Below are 20,769 nucleotides of genomic sequence, written 5' to 3' on the forward strand. Positions count from 1 at the left end.
GACACTATTACTTCAGTCCTGAGAAGGAGGAGACCAGCCCATTAATATAGCTGCATCATATGATGATAAAAGAAGAAAGGGTGTTGGGATATAAAAGAGAAAGTAACAATTTGAGAAGAGCTGGAAGGGGAGGTAGAAGTTTGATTGTTCAGGTAAAAAAAAAAACCAAACCAAACAACAAACCCAAAGCCAAAACGGTATTTTAAAATTAAGATGCAATTTAATAAGTCATTGCTGAGTCACACAAAGTTACTGTGCAAGGAGCACGAAGAAGATTGATGTAATGTTTACAAATGTCAAGTAGCTTTCAAGAGGACATTTAAAAAAAAAAATTCTGAGTTTTACCACCAGGTGGTACTATTTTCAAAGTACTCGTTAAGCTATACCAAGTAAGATAACCAAATACATAAAATTTCAGCAAGCCTTGGGAGTTCTATTCCCTTAGTTCCTCCAAAACATACCGCTTCACTTCTTCAGGGACAACAAGGTCTCTCAGAGAGCAAAACAATGTAACTGAGATTCGTCAGCTGAATATAACACATACTGCGAAAGATGGTATTCTAGCCTACAACCGCCAGTCCTTCTCACAGGATGTATGAACTGCAGGTAACCACCACTTATCTTACCTGTCCTGGGATCCAGGATGGAGACGTAAGGGAAGTCTGCTAATTTATAAAACTGTATGTACCTCTGTCCTTCCTCACTGTCATGGTATACCTACAAAATACCACGTTGGCAGCAAATTACTGGGTGGAGATGGAACACAAACTGTATCCTGAAAATGTACAAAGTTTTCCCCTATTTTACCGTATACCCTACAAATGGTACGTACAGTTCTCAGTAACTCTGACAAGCTGAAAAGGTGCCTCTAATGCTCCATGTATTAGAAGCTACATGGTAACATCTGGAGTGCACAAGTGAGAGGCAGTTTATGCATTCAAATGCATAGCCACAAACTACACCTACCTCCATAAACTACATCTCCATGAACTACTGCATCTTTTCTGCAAGTTCACCAAGAGAACTGCAATAGTGCCATTTTATTCGAAGTAGTCCCTTTTTTTCCACTGCCCCACCTACCAGGACACGAAGTTACCTGCACAGCCCCATTAAATTTCTCACCTGCCAAAAAATGAAATGTTCCCGGATTATGTTCTTCACAGCCTCATTACTCCAGACATCACGGTTGAGACACTGACACGCGAAATCTTGCACATTCTGAATGTTTATCATGAGCCATTTGTTCTGCATCTGACCACACTCCTTGGCCTGTAAGCAGAGAGAAGAGCTTCATTACGTAAAACTGAAGAGCCAGACATAACCAATGCCAGCAACGATCAGTGATGGCTTCTAACACTGTCAGATTTTTCACCAAAACCCCTTCACAGTGAGAAAGATGGACAGTGCTAGTGAAAAGGCATCCACAAAACAGAAGGCAGGGCTGAAAGACCTGCTTTAAATGAGACTGGTTGAATTACAGAATCACATCGATGAACAGAGCTGCTGGATTTCAACAAGCCAAGCACAGAGTGGGAAAAGCAACTTGGGGGGGACACAGGGATGCTGAATAAAGTATTTGTTTGGAAAAAAGTGTAGTCAATCACACTGATCTGACAACAACAGAAAGACCTGCTCATTCTAAAGATAAACCTGTGGATCATCTTCTACTTAAATATGTCGCATAATTGACAGAGCACTTGCATTAATTCAACAGGACCCCCTCTCTGCATGTTTTCTCTTTTCTCTCCAAGTTTTGAGTTACTCTATTACTGTGCAACTGCCAAACTAGGCATCCTTTTTTGATGCTCTTTATCCAGACTGCAAGTGGGGAGGAAGACAGGAAGGCGCAGGAAGAAATCTTACTGGTTTGAGTCACAAAGCTGGCATTGTCTGATTGCTTGGTTGCAAGTTAATGGTAGGAGTTTGATCAAGAATGTAATTCTGATCGCTGAACTGTCATACCTGTTGAAAAAAAGAGGGCTATATCAACAGCAGGAATGCTCTTACCACCTGGAAAGACTGGAACTAGCATATGAACTCCCTTTCCTTTTTAAAAAAAAAAAAAAAAAGAACTTATCTATAAGCGTGTTCACCATCCTGCTGGTAATGCACTTAACAGCAAATTCAAGGAATTAGGATGTTATGCAAGATTTTGCTGTTTTGGGCAATATTTTGTTCCCCAAACCGAAGTTTTTACTTTTAAAACAGATTTTAGCGAGTGCACTTTCAAATAGTCAGCCTATCTAATGTGTGATACAGACATGTAAACCCCACAATCTCAGTCTACAAAATTATTCTGCATGGCCAAGTGACCTGCAGAGCCAATTTTTATTTTATTCAAAGGAAAAAAATGAATGCAGAATCATGGAATAGTCCTCCTGTTCTCACAAGGGACCTCACACTAACTACTTACCACTAATACTACAGTGTCAGAATCCAGTATTTGGTCACCAGGAGAGAAAAGTGGGGCAGGTGACACCTATGTAACCGGTAAGGGTCTTAAATACAGTCATTATGCTTTTATTTAAAAGACTTGTTTTGCACTACCTGTGGACTTTGAGAACTAATTTTAGGAAATCAGTTTAGGATGAGGCCTAGAGGTACTCCCCAAGTTTAAAGGGAACAAAAATCCTTATGTTATTTGAGTCAATTGGATTGCCTTAGTCCTGTGTTCTAATGTAATCCACATTGGATTAAAAATATGTAACTAGAAAGCTGGAAAATGCATCTCACTCTTCTATACTTTGTATACTTTTCAATATTAGTGAAAACCTGGCTCTACCTCTCTTCCATCCAGCTAAGGTCCTTGAAAGGATGCAAGCAGGAAATTCCACACAGAACATTTGCAAAGATGAGTTTTCACCTGTAGAGCAGGTATAGCTTTGAAGCTACTTTTAACTTCCTTCTAAAAACAATGGGCTTCACATTTAACATTTAAAAGGACACAAATTGCTACCACCTCACACACACACAACTCTGCTCTTGCACAGCTACTGCTGTTTTTCTGAGGGGTTGGAGGTGGGTGGAAGGAGAAGAGTGTGGGGGGAAGAAATGCTGTGGGTTTGGAGATTATATTGGTGGGTTATTTTGATAAGTGACAAAAGAACAAAGGAAGGCTCAAGAGCTGGTTTGCGTATCCCGAAAGCTATGTCAGATGGCTTTAGAGTCACTGTTTCCAATACCACTGCCCTCCATGTCTCCCTCTCCTTCGAGGTATAAAGGTCCGCGCCAGGCACTTAAAGAGCACATAGACAGGGTAAGTACAGAATAACCACTCTTTGCAAGCATGTTTGCTCAAGCTTTCAGCAATCAGCAGAGTAGGAACTTTCAAAGACAGAGGTAGTGGATCTCAGATACAATGGGCCAGATGCAAACCCAAAACAAAACCAATCTGTCCTAAGCTTACCTTTACCCTTTCTACCCATTCACCTTTTTAATCACTATGACAACTTATAGCAACAAACCATCAACCTGGTTAGACAACAATATGAAAGAAGTCTTGTTTTACACTCAGTACTGGATCTCACCAGATAACCTCTAGCTCTTGCACTACTAAAAATAACATGTTTTCCTCTCATTTGACTTTTCTGAACCATATATGGATTATAAATGTTGTGGTGGTTCTTTCTGGCTCTGCTTTGTTGAAATGCACTGCTCCTTAAGTCAGCAGAAACAAGGAAGTGGAGCCAGAATCTTGTGACATTCTGGACATCTAATAATCAAGCATGATTCAGTTTGGAAGACAACAGGTGACAAAATCAGAGCATGAGATTATCTAACAAGAAATATCCTATCTGTGCTACACTTAACATTTCTTGCCTGGGCCAGGGCATACATCCTTTCATCAACCAGCCATTCCTGTGCCAAAGGTGCATCTGCAGGCTATGCTTAGGCAAAGGGCCAGTCTAGAAGCACCTTATGCAAAGATAATTGCACCATTTGAGTACAATGACTAGGTTAGCTTCCAAACTATTGCTGCTTGCTACATACAAAGGAAAAAAAAAAATCACTATTAGCTGTAAAGCAGGGAGCAGCTAGAAAAGGTTTAACTTGTAAAATTAAGAAACTTCAAACAGACAGACTCGAAACTCCACAACATTACATACAGTCACTTCACAGACATACTGAAATCCAAATGAGTGTTAAGTACAAAATTGCATGTGCCAGAACTATCTCCTCCCTAAACAAGAAATGTAAACTAAGTCACTTTGGTGTGTACCCCCACAAATTAAATCATATCTTACATCATATGCATGAACACCTGCAACTCTTGAAAGCCGTCTTTGAGATTAGAACAAAACCATACTGTTCTTTACAAAGCATGTTTGGTGTGCCATTTAGTTATTTATTACACTCTAGTGATTTATTCCTAGCAGATTCTACATTAAGAAGATACACATTGAAGCTCAATACTAGTTAGGGAACGACAGTTACAAATCCCTTGTGCAATCTTAACTGACAATAGCCTAATCATATAACCACACAACTCAACTCAAACACAGACTTTTTAGTGACACTGTGTATTTAAGCTCTGAAAGTTTTTCTGAAATTTTCTACTAGGAAAAAAAAGGCAGTTCAGGTCAACGTCTTGCTGGCCTATCAGTCGTTTGCCTCTGGTTTATATAGCCCCATTCCACCAGTCACTAGGTAACTAACATCTAGTGGCCCATGTTCCAAAAGCCTGCAGGATTAGAAGAAAGCCTTTTACAGATTTTCTGTATCAAATCTTTTTCACCACATTTCTATGGTGCAATTTAGTTAATCACACACTTTACAAGTTTAGTGATGGTAAGTTGTTCTGTGTTTGAAGCACACTGCTTTTTCACAAATAGCAAGTAAACAAAAAAAATCAATTTCATTCAACATTTAAATTTCTAATAAAAGTTAATTCTCACCTACTCTTAAAAGCTAGTATTACTGAGTTAAAATGAAATGGCAACTTTTTGCACCTTACTGATTACGAAGTTTCTTTCTAAATGAAGAAAAATGAGCTTTCTTGGGGAATACCAAAGATAACTAAATTTACTATCAAAATCAACCTTACAGTACCCAAAGAGGAGCAACAAAAGATGAGCAACAAAGATACATGAAAACCTTAGGAAGACTAGATGCCACCACTCTTGCTAAGTCTGATAAAATCCTAAATGATTCTATGATAACTGTACATGGCACAACACTGGCAGAATATCCTTGCACACCCTTCCACTGGACAGAATACAGCATACACTAATAATAGTAAGAAAACCCCACTTAGATTAACATTAAACTACAAAAGCATCAAAACGACAGCATTTAGTCTTTGGTACTTTGGAACGGAATAAAGTTTAGTTTATACATGTTTATCTAAGCATACAGAGAAGGAAGAAGCTAACAGCAGCTTGCTAGAGATGAATTTTGAGTCTCTGGTCACTGGATTCACAGGAGGCCCGAATTGTCCCAGGCTGAAGCAGTACAGCAGTCTACAGTCATAAAAGGTAAAATCAAAGGTGTAACAGTCAACAAATTGAGAAGCTGAAGATTTTTATTGCAATGAAGTTGAGGAGCACTGGTTTGAAATGAAGGGTATCCCATGTGACAAGGATCTGTACAAGAACACCAAAAAGTGAATACCAATACCAGAAAGTGTACATGTCTTTAAATTTGAGTTACTGCAAAGAACAGGACAGGGTGTGTATGTACAAGCCCCCCTCCCCCTTTTTCTTTTTTTTTTAATTTACAAGACTGAGTAAGAATACAGAGACCTTAGGACAATCAAATCTATCAATCAGCTATTTCATCCTCTGAAACTACTTCTGATTGTGGCAGATGCCACAATCAACATTGCTAAAGTCTTGATATGTTTTCAGCAAGACATAAAGAAAGACTAGCACACACCTTGAATTCCACAGCAGAGGTCAAAGGACACTTGCTGACTGTGCATACGTTCTAGTCTGGAGCAGCACTGGCTGTTTTCATGTAAGTTCCCTTTACTGTTGCCTTTAACCATGCATTCGCTGGGTTCACAAACAGCTCTGAACCACAGGCCCAGTAGGTATCATCAGCTGGAGGACCTGACACAACCTGGTTTGAAGTAAACCCTGAACCACGTATCAAAGGGCAGGGATGCCTCAGCACCAAGTACTTCAGTCTGCTCATCTGTTTCCATTGCACCAAATTACTTGCTGAGGCAGACATAGCTATTCTCTGTCAGCATCCTTTCAAACCCGGAATTTTGTTAGAAGATTAAACATATGGAGGGCACTGTCAGAATACAGGAATTAGTAACAAGCCAACTGATCCCTAGTGATTTGGGAAGCATAAAAAGAGAGATGAGGCCAACAGGATGAGAGCTGGAGACCCAATAAAGGCACACATCATGTCTCCAAAAATTCCCCAGCAGTGCTCTAGTATTTGTGCACAGCAGTAGAGGCAAATGTGAAAAGAATGTAAATAATATTTTTGTTCAGCTCATGCAGTCAGATCTCCAGCACTGTTTGCTGCACCTGTATTGCACCCCTTGATAAATAGTTTGCATTCTCATGAAATCATCATATAATTAATAATAATCTCAGCTACTTAAAGATGACCAGGTGGAAGTTCAGTAGTAACTGCAACTTCTGAAGAATATCTAGAAATTATGGAATAAAAAAAAAAAATTTGCATATTCTCTAATCATTACTTAAAAGCCACTGATCCATATCATAACAACTTATGACTAGATCCACTAATGCCTACACAGACAGGAAAGGTGACACCTGAAATTATTTAAATCTAACAGTCCCCTTCTCAGGCAGACAATCTCTTGGATACTTTTTCCATTGCTACCAGATGCAAAAGACAACCACTGTGATTTTATAAAAGAGCAAGGCCTCTACTGAAGATAAAGTTGTGCCCTCATGACAAAGCCATAAATACTTTTACCAGCTCAGGTATCAGAATCCACTTAGCTGTGTTAAGATAACTCCACCTGAGCTTCTTCGCAGGGCTGTGCTGCAAACTATATTGCCCCTTGCAAAGTACTTGCTTACCTATCAAAAGAATCTTACTTTAGCTTTTCCTGTATTGTGCTCTACAGAGATTCTTCAACGGATGCAATTTTTCCATTCTGACCAGCCTCTCTTGTGCACTAAAGTCTTTCACCAAGTGTGATTTGCCACACTGACATTTAAACATAAACACTGTGTCTACCATCATCACTCAAGTCCTTCAATAAATCATCAACATTTCCATAGGCAGTCCATCAAATATTTATTACTATACAGTCTTTTCTGATCATTCGACAACGGATCCATACATGCCAGCAGCCTAACACAAGGATTCCACACTGTACAGTCATCACATAAGGAACTGCACCAAAATTTCAAAACTTACTGTTTCAAAGCTGCCTTTGTGCATCAGATCAATGGGAGGCCTGAAGAGGTCTGCTAGAGTAGTGAGTTTCTTATCTACTGCCCCTCCATTTCGTAGCTCCTGTTCCTGTCGAACTGCACAGCCCCAAGAGGAAAGGAAGCTGAATTAGACAAAATACTCACAAGATGTATTTATTATTGGCTATATGCTCATAAACAAAACTCCAGCACTAGAGTCACAAGGTTAGGCCACACTGAACAAGATTAGCTGCTATGTAAGAACCCCACCTGCCCTAGCCTTCTCAAGCACTGGACATTTATTTCACTTTCAAAAAATATCTTAATAAATGTGAGTATCAGCAGAAGGGGTCATATGCCAGTATTTGAAAACAAACGAGGAAAAAAAAAAGCTGTGACTTGTCCCCAGTGATGCTTTTAAAAGGGGAAACTGAGCTCTATTGTAGCATCATAACTTTTACTGAGAATACTTCTATTCCAGTGTTTCTATTTCTTGGCTGTAAGGCAATCCCACAGAAAAGAAAAAAACCCAAAACAAACCAGACTTAGTTTACATGGAGAAATATCTTTGGATGTTTATATTAAATATCTCTTCCAACAATCAGCTGAAGATACCACTGTCTCTTTCAGGTGAGTGTGTTTTCAGCCTTGTTTATCTCCAAGTACCACACTTTTAGCGTGCTTCTTTTAGTGGTATCAATTTCACTCAAAATAATACAGAACATATTCTTACATAGACATGACCATATACAATAAAGGTAAATCACAGCAATTGCTCACCTAAAATGCAGCGATACAACACATTTTATGGAACTAAGTCAGCCGAAATGGGCAATAACTATCCCATGACCAAAAACCTTCTAGAAGTGAAAGGAGCTGTCAATGTGTCATAGCGTACAAACCATTCTCGAGCAGACACTGGATCCCCACAGAGAAAAAAGCATCCCCGTGGAGAAGGCCTAGAAGCCAGGAAATAATTTGGACTGTCATGGCCAGGGCCACTTTTTCAGAGCCAGTGATATTCATCCATGAAGTTTTACCAAAAAGCATGATAAAGTTTCATCATAAGCACTCACAATGATCTTACATTTTGTGCATTTCTAAATGTCTTGTAAGAGTGGAGCTGATGAAAAAAAATTTAAGGATATGATGATTCTGTAAATGGTATATTTTCATTTACAAAGCTGCCAGTGACTTTAATACTTGACAAGTTCATTATTACTGGAAAACCCTGACCAAAACTGTCAGGGAAAATAAAGTATATGTGAATACTTATTTTCAGTTTGGCATCCAACAGCACCTAACTGTGGGAACCTGGTCCATGGTTAGACCTCTCGAACACTCCAGCAACATCAGCGATAACAACTGCACAACAGCTCTAACTCATCTGTGAAATATCTGGCATTCTGCTGTCCAAGAATCATATTCTATGAAACTTAATGGCTTAAATAACAGCCAATGCTTTGTCATTTGGAGATTCTGCATGTGAACATATAGACAGTGGTAAACAGCAATTAAATTCACAAGAACCTTGTGTGCTGCCAAGGAAGAAGCCTCGGGACTACTCAAATCTAATTCAAGTGCCAGAATGACCACTGGCTAGCCAAGAAAAATTCAGTGGATGAATTTAATTTCTACATGGGTTTTGGATTCTTCCCCCATTCAATTCCCTCTAGAGCAGAAAAAGTATTTGAGAGTTATCAAGAAAATATTTGCCATAAGAAAGCAGACAGAATATAGTCTGTAGATTTTACTTATGTAACACAGGCAAGTGTTCAGACCAGCATCCTCTCCCTTCAGCCACCCCAGAACAATAAACAACCTTAACTGTACCACAGATGTGGAAGAGACATGTCAGCAAACACTACTGACACTACAACAGTGAACAGCCTAATAATGTTATTAAAAATTTTTTTTCTATACAGCAGGCAATTTAAAAATCATTCAATGACTGAAAGCTGTCCTAACTTACAATGGAAACTTTTTCAATCTTACTTGTGTTAAAAAAAAAATAGAACCTCTAGCTTACTGATCTGTAGACACTTACTGGTTTCTGTTTGAAAATCCCGAAAGCCATCAAATATTGAGCGCGCAGGTCTGCGTCTTTTAGGAGCTTAAAAAAAAAATACATTTCAAGAGTTATTTCAAAAGTATACTATCAAAATAATTACATATTAGTACTTTCCATCACATGTGTGGAAAAATAGAATAGGAATCCAAAGTATGAACGATGTGGGAGTAAGGTCTTTAGGAAGGGCTGGAGGAGGATGGGAGGATGGAAACAGGTAGTTTGTAAGACCTGTTTCCTAATACATCCTCCCTCCAACAAACCTTACTACAGAAACAAAACATGTATCAACAATACACAAGAGTTTAAAGTTAGCCCTTTCTGATGGACTCACCCAGGCTGATCAGTATGTAGTGGCAGTGCTGTCACAGCATCAACATGTCACAATTCCAGTCAAGATTTTTACCAAAGGCCTTCAAGTTGATGAAAAACTTCAAAAGATTAAACCCCATGGGAGAATATTTTCTTTATTAGGAAACACATTTGTTTTTTCCACAATGCATTTCTATTCTTTTCTAATCTCTTATCCAGATCCTGTCCCAACTTCTTGGCTGGACTAGCAACTGCCATACTTGTCCATTGGATCCAGTATCACTATCCACAAGGAAACCTTCAGAACAGATTATCTGCAACTGGACAGACAGCGGCCCAGGCAGATAACTGGAATAGCACCTAAAAGTACCACTGAAGTCCTATGGTACAGCACAACCACTGTACTTGGAATGCAAAACAGAACTGCCTGCCAAGACTTATTCCAACTATTCATCTGCATTACTATTAACTGAGAGCAGAACAATTTTAAGATAGAACTTTCAAAGCCTAATTGTTATAAGACATATTAAATAATAATCAAATTAAACAAAGTAAGATAAATACAACGTATACCTACCAGAAACCTGTAGTAAGAAAAATCCATTTACTGTGAAAAAGCACAACCTACACACAGGTCACAATGCAAGTACCTCAAACTTGATTTTAGAGACCCTTCTGGTTTTGTAGCCATAGCGCATGCAGCATCTCTCACCTTGGCCACGCCAAGGGCATAAAGAACAGTACACAGCTCTTGTTCCTTGCATTCTTCTGGTACAGAGTACAAAGGAAAGAAACAGTGTATCCCATACAGACTATCATGGAAAAAGAAAGTAAGCCTGAATGAGGAACATGCTGGTGAATAATGCCCCTCTAACTCTAGTAAGTAACACCTCTTTCACCTCTAAATGCTTAGACACAAGCACAACCCATTAAAACCAACTTCTGCACAACTTAAACTGCAGCTACGAATAGTAAGTGAAGGACCACTTCAGCAAAAGCATAATTTCCCTTGCCAGGCTTAGCTATTGCCTGGCAGCACTGGTGAAGATGTTCACAGCAGGCCAGGTAGATGTTTTTCTCATATCCTTTGTACTGCAGATGGGATCCATGTACCTGGCAGAGCACAAACAGACAGGGTCATCTCTTCAACTGGAAGAAAACCTAAGCTCATATGACCACCTCAATAAGACACTGCTAAAAACACAAACTGGCATGTCCCCTGCTTTGAGGTTAGAGCTGAAAAGACCAAGTGAAGTTCTCTCCAATTTCAGCTAATTTGTCAGGCTGCTTCACATTATAAAGAGAAGTGGCATTAGTGAGCATATTGGCACTGGTGGACCAGACAGTGCCAGGAGGCTATCACTGATCCACAGATTGCCTCAGGTGGGTGGTCAATAACAGTGCATCTGAGATCGGTGTGTGACAGATGGGTAGAACAGGACCAAGCATTAGGGTCAGCAGATCTTAATCCTGCACTTCTTTGATTCTTAAACCCACAGGAGTCTACAGACCTTTGTCAAAAACTCTGCTGGGCCACAGGAACAAGTGCACTGTCTTCAGAGAGCCCTCAGAAGGGCACCTTCCTCTGGAACCACCACTCAGCTTGTGCATCCCAGCTAAAGACCTCTCTGATGTTGAAAAAAGGATCAAGAGAAAACCAGTTCCAGGGTAAACTTGAAGCTTGGCCTCCTCTTTTCTAGCACAGGAAGTAAACAATAGAAAAGAGCATTTCCTATGGGTACGAAACCACTTTACAGACAAGCAATTGCATGCCCTTTCTTGATAAAAAGGGCAAGACTCTCAATGTAGTTGACATGGCAAAAGTCATACAGACAGCCAGAAATTGCCTGGTCAACATGAGAAAGCTAGAGGAAGTAAGCATAAAAAGAGAGAGCCTTAGATCTCCATACAGACATGGACACTACACAAAAGGCGAGGATAATGCACCAGGTAATCCAGTCCTGCTACAGAAGTTCCACCCCTGTGCTGCTGTAAAAGAATCACTACAGCAGAGGTTTGAGATTGAGGTTTTGAGATTCAGAACGTTAGTGTACTACATGAGCGCTAAACAGTGTTTTAGATAAGCACCCAAACAACCCCACCATTTCCACCACCTGTTCCCTTAGAGCAAAAAAATGTTTCAAAAGCAAAAGTGATAAACAGTTTCAGAAAACAAGTAAGAAAACTAGCTACATGATGCAGTTTAAAGAGCAAATTAAATTCCCAAATGAGAAATGGAGAAAGTGATGTGTAATCATACAGTTCAGCCCTTCTTTCTACTCTATCATCTCCCTGAGAAGCATGCATTTGTCCTCTTCATTTTCACTTGTCAATCAAGGCTCAATCTTTTATCCCACCTCCTTAAACTTTTTCACAGCAGCATCACATGGTTCTGAACTCCCAGAACACAGGTGTATACTTAATCATAGCTAATTGGCTGTTGCCTCACAAAGTCTCATGAAATAGGGGTTAGCAAATAAGTACCACTGGGAATGTAGAATCTCATGTGCGAGGTTTTCAATAACACTGGTGTTATTTCCAAGTTACATGCAATCATGTTACATGGCTGCAGAGTTGCAGCAGGGAAAAAAACAAGAATAAAAATACATACAATGCTTTCTTCACATTCAGCAAGTTCTGTTTTTCTTTTGTCACTTAGCTCATCTCAAGGTAAAGAAAACAAAAAAACAAAATAAGAACACAAGCCTACCTCCAAACAAGGGCTCAGGCTCTACTAAAATTTCCTGTTTTTGAGGAATTGGAGCTCGTACTTCATCCCTATCAAAGGGGAAGAAAAAAAATAATAAAAATATCAGAGAGATTATAATATTTCAAGTACTATATAAACCACATCCCATTGTGCTCCAAAGGCTCCTGCAACTCAAACCAGCTAAGGATGCTGCTATACCATTGCATAAAATCAAGAGATTTGGGGTCAAGAGGGACCTGAAGAGACCATCTATTCCCACTCATGGCACTGATGCAGGACTTGCTACACTCTGCATTAAGATCTGGCATGGATGACCTTTGTAAGTCTTGATAGAAGATTACACAAATCCCTGGGTGACTTGATCCTAGGCTTTGTCAATCTACTATTTAAAGATTTTTTTCTTCTTTAATAACTTTCTTAGAACGTGGAAAAGTTTCTTAAAACTTAGCAAAGGCTGCTAATTAATCCACTTGCCACCCTCCTCCCCGATTATCTACATGGAGAGAAAAAAATACTATCTTCCTTATTACCAGCTTTCTTCTGTTGGAGGACTTTTTGCTTCCACTTGAAACTCACAGCCCTCTCTTTTCCAGAGGAAGGAAAGCAAGATGGTCAAAGCAGCCATTTCCCCCCATTTCTGAAGCAATTCTTTGCTTACATAGCTGGGCTCCCTCACACAGCAACAGCTTAGTCACGCTTGCAGAGACTGCAAGATAATCTGAAATTATGACTAGAAGAAAGGAAATCACAAGGCCTCTGAAACAGTATCACTTACTCAGTGTGGTCACCTGGCTCATGGATTTATGTGAAGGAGGGCATGGGCTCACCCAAGGAAATCTATTGCTTTATCCTGCCTATGAACTACTTCTGAAGTGCCCTCTTCCCTCAGACTCTTCAAAAGTGTGCAGTTTGTGGCTCTTGGCCATGCAGGTTTCAAAAAGTAACTCATAATGTCAGCAAGATGCACTAACCTTGCTATTAACCTCCACATCTTTGATTGCTGTTGTGAAGCTAGTTATTCTCCATTTTGCATTTGCATATTTATTGTTCACTCTTCCTAGAAGTAACACTAAGCTGACCAGCACCTGGAGGGTGTCAAGTATAAAAAAGAAAGTATTCCAATAAAAACTTGAATCTTAAGTCACTGATGTGCCAGAAGTTGTCTAGAAATAAGAACGCTAACACCTATAGATACAGAGTTTTAATTTCATTACCTGTCAAAGGTTCAAGCAGGAAGGCATTTGACATCAACTATAAAGGTTAGTACTAAAAGAATTATTTAAATTTATGCATGTGCTTCAGAAGTATGAGTGGCAAGAACTTTCTTTAAAAGTTACTTCTTTTTCCTGAAGTGGAAGATTTTCATAAGAGAAAAGCACAGCTAGGTTTAATTTAGAACATTTAATGAATGTGACTTATACCAATTAGCTTCCACTCAAAATGTTTCATTTATACCAAGCAGCCACATTACCAGGCAGCAGTGAAAGGCTCTCTGCATGTTTAAGTGGAACAACTCTTTCCTTTATTGGCATCTGATGTTTAAGACACTGATGCAGATTTTGTAGTTGCTTATTCCTCTGCATACTAGCGTACATGATCTAGCCTTTCCAGTGCCAAATCTGATTACACTTAAAACAACACAATAAAACCCTACAAATGGGACTAAGGTCACTACATTTCTAAGAACGAAACCAACAGAACTCTCTAACTGCCAAATTAATGTAAAGCAAGATTGCTGGAGCAATTTAAAAGTAAGAATCTCTTACTACTGGATCCACCCTTTAACATCTTGAGCTCTGTTTACAAAAACCAGTACGTATAAGCTACAGAAAACTTCTGAAGTACATGCAAGAGAGACTAACTGATGTTGGTCTACATACCAACTTATGTAATAACTTATTTACCCAGAACAATATGGGGGCCATCTATTAACAAGATCATCAAAGAAGCACGTATCACAGGGAGCTGACAGCAGGTTAGAAGTGACAATTGCCTTATTTGTTCTGCCTTACACTATTCTTAAGACAGACTACTCATTTATACAGACATGTTCATCAGGTACATACTCAGTGTGAGGTCGAACAGCAGACACCCCTGCAGAACTGGTGCTAGGCTCCTCTGCTATGCCTCCACCATCCAGAAACATGGTGACAGCCATCTCCAGATTATTGTTGCATGCTTCAAGCATATGCTTTCCCACACTTTCACTGGCACCTGTAATGCCAAAGAAAAATTAAAGCATTCTTTGGAAAACATTTTGACTGGAAGCACTAGGAACAGCTGACCAGCAAGCTTTCTCTCTCAAAGCATTAATAATTAGAAGGAACGGGTCATCAGTTGCCATTTATCTCTGAAGTACAACTATGAAATAAGATAAACATACATATCTCAGAGGGGAAGGGAATGCCTGCATATAGCACAGCCACACTACTTTCCATCAAGGGAAAACTTAGTGGAAGACATCTGAGGGATTTTAGCATGTTTGGGTTTTGTTTGGTTTTTTTTACTAGAGGTCAGACCTTTTCCTGGTGGGCATACACCGAAAAAAAAGAAAAACTGACTTAACATTTTAACAGGGACAATACTGAATCAGCTGCTAAAGCTTTTTACCCACTTATAACAGATATTTAGACATGGAAGAAAAGATATCCTGTTTTAGTGATTGTCCTAGAAGGCAAAAAACCACCCAGCAGAAGCTCAGTTCACGTAATGGGGGGGGGGGGGGGGGGGGGGGGGCGGGGGGGAGCCAAGAGGGAGAAAGTCTACAGAGTTATTTGTACAGTGACTAACATTTATTAAAATTTCTCCTAAGTGCAACTACATCCAGTTTTATTCTTGTTGCTGAGGATGAAACAGTAGTTCTTACCACCACTTATAACTCTTTCCTCACAGGGTCAGCCTCTACCTCCCAACTTCTCAAAAACCATACCAGCAACAGAAGCACCCTCATCAATGGAAGCTCTCCTGCACCCAACCCTTTAAATATCTCCTCACTACAGTATCTGTCTGTATAGCTGGTGGGCTGCCAAAGAGTTTATTTTCATATGGGAAGGCTGGTAGAGAGGAAGAGTGGCAAAATGCAGCTGAACCAGTTTGGGAGTAGCTTTTGGATCTGTAGTAATTCTTACTAGATTCACTGCAAGTCACCAAAATGAAGAAAACACTTTCCCGAGCATCAGAATCACAGATAAGATCAGTTTGGGCAAACCACATTTGGCTGTTTCTCAGTTTTTTGGGGAAGACTCAAGAAGCTCTAGTTTGAACAGAGAATACACTTTGAAACTGTCAAGATAAATCCATTCTAAATGACCTGTGCCACCATTACATTAAATCACAGAGAAAGTCAAACTGACTGAGGGAACTGGTTTTCCAAAAAAACCATCCTGCCATGGCAAGCGTACTCAGACGGCAGTCAGCTGTATTTTAAGATCTTAATCGAGATGAAGGACTTGCAAAATAAAAACTAGTGACATCTCAAAAAATGATGCGAGAGAATCAAGTTCACGTTCTTCAAAGAAACTGCTCTTTGGTATTTTCAGCTCACTTCGATGTCAACTGTAGCAATTAAACAACACCACCTGTCTAGTTTGGAATATGTACACCACCCTACAACCTCACTGTATAGTCATGTGAAGTCATTCATTTAGAAGAAGAAAAATTATATTCAACCCTCTACTATTTACAGAGATACCAAGACAGAAAGTACTTGTACTGATTTTTCATCACTCCTAAGGAAACTGCCATCATATGAATATTTTCAGTGCTTGCACTAGCAAACAGAAAATACTAAATATCTGTTAAGTCTCAAAGCAAATGCAAACAGAAAATAATAAATATTTGTTAAGTCTCAAAGCAAATTTCCAAGAGATCCCATCATTTCATTGGTAAAGATACACAGGAGCTATATTCTTTTTAGCAAAACTGTCCTGGATGAGAGTACCAAAGAAACACAATTCTGCCATCTGGAGAAGAGAAATATATCAAGGACTATTTCTCCTCATTCCTCACCATCACCTACGTTAGAATCAAACTGCTGTATACTATTCACTCTGCCTTTTCCCCACAGACAGGAGTAATTTCGTACACTTACAACTCCAAGTTGAAAGCTGCTAACACAAACCACAGAGGGTGTGTGCTTCTGGGCACCTGTCAAATCATGCCAGTATTGGCAAGACAAGCTCCACAACAACAAGCCTTTAGATATAAACTTAAATGCTGTTAAAATGGAAAAATGAAACTTCAAAACTCTGCTTTAATAGTGGATGGGTGAAGCCCATCATGTTCTTTTTCTCCTTTGTGAAAGCATAAGAGGGATGCTCTCACATTTAGCATAAATCATCTGTATAAGCACAAAAAACTGTCAGGAAGAGCAAACTAGCATGGCTCCGCCTGCTCTGGTTTGTTTTTTAGCAGATCTCTCAGGAACTACTGAAGAGAAAACAAAAGGCACACACAGGCACATACTACAATGAAAATATAGTTGCTGTAGGTTTTTTTTTTATTCAGAGGGTTTATTCTAAAAGGCTTCTTTAAGGATAGCTGAGTGTTCAATAATTTCCCAGTGTACCCTGCCGGCATGTTCACAGCGTACTGAACACCCTCAATACACTTGTTCAGGATTGAGTGCATCCAAGCCTGAGTACAGGAACACAACCTGAAATTGAGCTGGTTAGACTAACCGAATTAAAAGCAGTTTCACTTGTATCTACTAAAAAGCCAAAGATGTTTTATTAAATGCTCCTTCAGTATTTGGTACACAACACCATAAGCAAGGGGGAACCATAGTGAAGCAGATTAAACACAAAGTGGGTCAAGCACTCAAAGTACACAAGCTAAAGCAGGAATTCTCACCTGCCGCAAACTTCAATTGAAAAGCGACTTGCTATTTTCGTTAGCAAACTAAATTCTCACCAAGCCAACCGTACTTTCAGACATTTCTTGGGTTTGGTTTTTTTGTTGGGTTTTTTTTTTGTTTTGTTTTTTTTTTTAAAAGGCGGACTCGGGGTTCGGCTCCAGTCTCCCTCCCGGTCGTCAGCCTGATTTGCAGGAGCGGGACGCCGTTCCCGGGCCGGAGCGGAGCGGACCGCCGGGAGGGCGGACACGCACCCGCACCACCGAGAAGCTCAGCCGACCGGGGACAACCGAGAGGCCCCCTCCGAGCCGACGGGGACCCCACGACCCACAGGGCGAGGGCACGGCCCGGGCCTCGGGCACCACCCGCCGCGGCGGGCCGGGCCCCGGAGCGCGCCCGCTGACAGGCCCGGACGTCGCCAGCGCCTCTCGCCTCGAGGGAGGCCGCGGCTGCAGCGGGAGGGCCTCCCGGGAGACCGGGAGGGGGAGCGTGCCCGGGGCCGCCCGCCGGCGCCGCTCCGCCTCGTCCCGCGCAGCGCCTCACGCCGCGGCCCGCTCCTCCCGCCCCCGGCCCGCCGGGGCGGCCGCCCCCCTGACGCGGCGGCGGGGGCCGGGCGAGTAGGCGCCCGTTAAGCACGCAGCGGCGGCGGCCTCGGCCGAGCTCGGCGGGCCCCGGCTTCCGTGTGCCTCACCCGTGATGGCGGTGAACTGCTGGATTAACCCCTTCAGCGCCGAGGAGGCCGCAGAGCCCCCGTGCGCCGCCATCTTGCCGCCGCCGCACAACAACACGCACGCCGCCGGCCCGCGCGCTCTGCGCAGGCGCGGCGCCCGCCCGCGTCCTTCCTCTGCCCGCCGCCGGGGAGGCGCCTCTCCGGGCAGCCGCGGGCGGGGCGGGGCGGAAGTTGCCGTGGCAACGCGGCCAGCCCCGCCCCGTCGCCTCAGTCGCCCGGAGAGGCGGGAGTTGCCGCGGCAACGCGGCCAGCCCCGCCCCGTCGCCTCAGCGGCGCGGACAGGCGGGAGTTGCTGTGGCAACGCGGCCCGCCCCTCCGCCTCAGCGGCTTTTTAAATGCTACGGGTGCTGGCAAGGTGCCCCCCTACATATCAGGACCCTCCGCTTTCATTAATCGCGGGACGCGAGGAGCAGGGGCCCTAGTGCCAACAATGAAACGCTCGTGACACGAGGCCAGAGCTTCCACACAGATTTACCTCGTCACAGATGCCTACAGCAAAGCAAGGGGTCTGGCAGGCCTCATCCCTCACACAGAAGCATGTACAGGGCCCACAGGTGCTGCAAGGGAGCAAGTAGGACCTGAGGTGCCCAAGAAATGGTGTGGCTCCTCCTGTCGAGGCAGCCCATTATGGGGCTATAAGGATACTTTTGCTGTCAGTTCTTCAAAGTCAGAAGAGAATAACCCTCAACAACAAGCACGCTCAGTAGTTTTCATCCCTACACTACCTGCAGAAATTGCACTTGCAGAAAAGGAACGTTTTACTACTTTCAGTTGTTGTACAACATAGCACAGCATGGGGCTGGCTTGCTGCCAACACTGTCAACAGGCTGGAGTGCTGCAGAGCACCTTGATTAACAAGCATCAACCAAAGTGAGTGCCACAGAAAGCAGAAGTTTCCTTAAAAGTCTAGGAATTTAAAAAATTGCTGCCATGAAAACAGGTAGATTTGTTCCCTCTCTTGCTCCTCTCCCAACCTCCCATCCCCACACCAGCTCTAGCTCTCAAGGGAAGCCACCAAGCCTGTCAAAGTATTTGGGTTTTTTCATACTTGCTTTTTTTCCCTGGCAGTTGGATGAACTGAACTTGTTTACAAAGGTGACAAATAAACCACTAGAGCTAGCTGAAGGCAGGTGAGCAGCAGTGAACTGTTACACCAGCTCAGACAGCCTAAGTATGGACTCTTGCTTCACAAACACCATTAAACCCACCAAAGCTAATTTCACCTGCTTCAGAGTTCCCAGATTGTAGCAATGGAAACAGGGCGCTAGTGCAACCAAAATCCACTCAGGGCAGTGGCCAAATTCCACCCTCTAACGAGCAAAATATAAAAGGACAGGCCAAAGAGGTGCCTGGTGAGGAATATTATGCCATGTATGCAGTGAGGACTGTGATCATCTTTGGGACCCGAGGGTTTGCATTACCCCACCTTGGATGAGGCTGCTGGTATAGGTTATAGGTTTTGTATATTTGGCAGTTAAGGCTGGGTTTTAGCTAATGATCGACTTCTTAGTCTTGTGCTTTTTTTTTTTCCCATTCTGCTTAAAAAAATAATGCTTCTTAGGTAAGAGGTCATTCTTACACCGACAAAATCCAGTAAGTTTGAAAAACACAAATAACCCCTAGATATTTCAACACATCCTCCAATATATGCACACACCAAAATACACTTCTGTACTATTTAGACCTTTGAAATTGCTAATTTCTGTAATTTTTGTATTTATTTTCAGTGGAATCACAGCAGCAGGATTTGCTATTGATGGCAAGGAGGTAAGTCTGTCCAAGACTGAAGAGTAAGATGCAAAAAGTCCCCCCTCCTTTATCGAACTTCTAACTGGTATTAGTTTAGTGCATTTCATAAACCTTATATGGAAGAGACACATAACCAACACAGCAAAAGGGAAAAGAAAGAATCCACAGAACAGATTGCGGAGGAAAAGGGAATGAATGTACAGGGTGCACTGCTGCCAGAAAAGGAAATTATCCCTTGCCCACGCCCCTCTCGATGCTTCCCCTACCCGTTTAACATCTGGAATTAGATTGTGGAGAGTCCCCAAGTGCCAAACCTGGCACAAATGAAGGAACCTTGTCATTGGCAGCTCACTCCATGTTGTTGAGGGGTAGACTGCACGATCCTGCTGAATTAGTGAGCTCTCATACTGTGTTTTTTAAACAAAATGCCTCTTATCTTATGACTAAGTGTACATTACTTAGTATCAGCCTGCTACAAGGAGAGAGCTAGCCCCGAAACTAGGAGAGCAGCAGATTAACTCTAATAAAGATTAAGGCTATTGGGGAATATATATTTCATTTCTAGCTTCATTCTGTTCAGTGCTTCAGAATTCATCTGGATATTTAACTGTATGACCACATATGCTTCCCTTCCTTTTTTTTTTTTTTTTTTTTTTTTTTTTTTCCTTCACTGAGTAGCTCTCAAACATCAGGACCTGGCTGTAAAAGCAACTCCAAAGCCAGCACTGCTGTACTGGAGCATAACGATGGCTGATCTGAGAAAAATACAGCAATAAACTGGGGTCAGAATTTGTAATAAATGCAAGACTATTTCTTACCTATGAATGGCCAGCAGTTCAAAACACTTGAGATTCAGAGTTCTTCAGTGCTAGACATTAAAGGCAGTGATTGAGAAAAACAAGGCAAGCACCCAAACCCCTTAGAGGAGTACAGCAGGACTGTCAGGACCACAGAAACAGTGTCTCATGCTGCAGGGACAGTTGCATTGGGCATAAATTTCAG

The 20,769-nt window shown here is 41.7% G+C and overlaps 1 protein-coding gene across 3 annotated transcripts in view; it reads right to left on the reverse strand.

Annotated features, from left to right (window-relative positions):
* Window positions 1-18,084, reverse strand: part of UBXN7 (UBX domain protein 7) — a 35,235-nt gene extending 17,151 nt beyond the window's left edge. Inside the window, exons 1-7 of one of the 3 annotated variants that reach the window (XM_049802367.1) lie at window positions 17,980-18,084; window positions 14,503-14,650; window positions 12,437-12,504; window positions 9,394-9,459; window positions 7,351-7,463; window positions 1,123-1,269; window positions 627-717 (exon numbers count right to left, since the gene is read on the reverse strand). In XM_049802367.1, coding sequence (XP_049658324.1) covers window positions 627-717; window positions 1,123-1,269; window positions 7,351-7,463; window positions 9,394-9,459; window positions 12,437-12,504; window positions 14,503-14,650; window positions 17,980-18,052 — 706 coding nt within the window. In that variant the 5' untranslated portion in view covers window positions 18,053-18,084. Of the gene's footprint in view, window positions 1-626; window positions 718-1,122; window positions 1,270-7,350; window positions 7,464-9,393; window positions 9,460-12,436; window positions 12,505-13,407; window positions 13,522-14,502; window positions 14,651-17,287; window positions 17,637-17,979 lie in introns of those variants that run through there. The other 2 variants (XM_049802368.1, XM_049802369.1) reach the window with 2 other exon arrangements.
* Between the last annotated feature and the right edge of the window lie 2,685 nt (window positions 18,085-20,769).

The sequence above is a fragment of the Accipiter gentilis genome, chromosome 6 (genome assembly GCF_929443795.1).
Source record: "Accipiter gentilis chromosome 6, bAccGen1.1, whole genome shotgun sequence".
Taxonomy (NCBI): Eukaryota; Metazoa; Chordata; class Aves; order Accipitriformes; family Accipitridae; genus Astur; species Astur gentilis.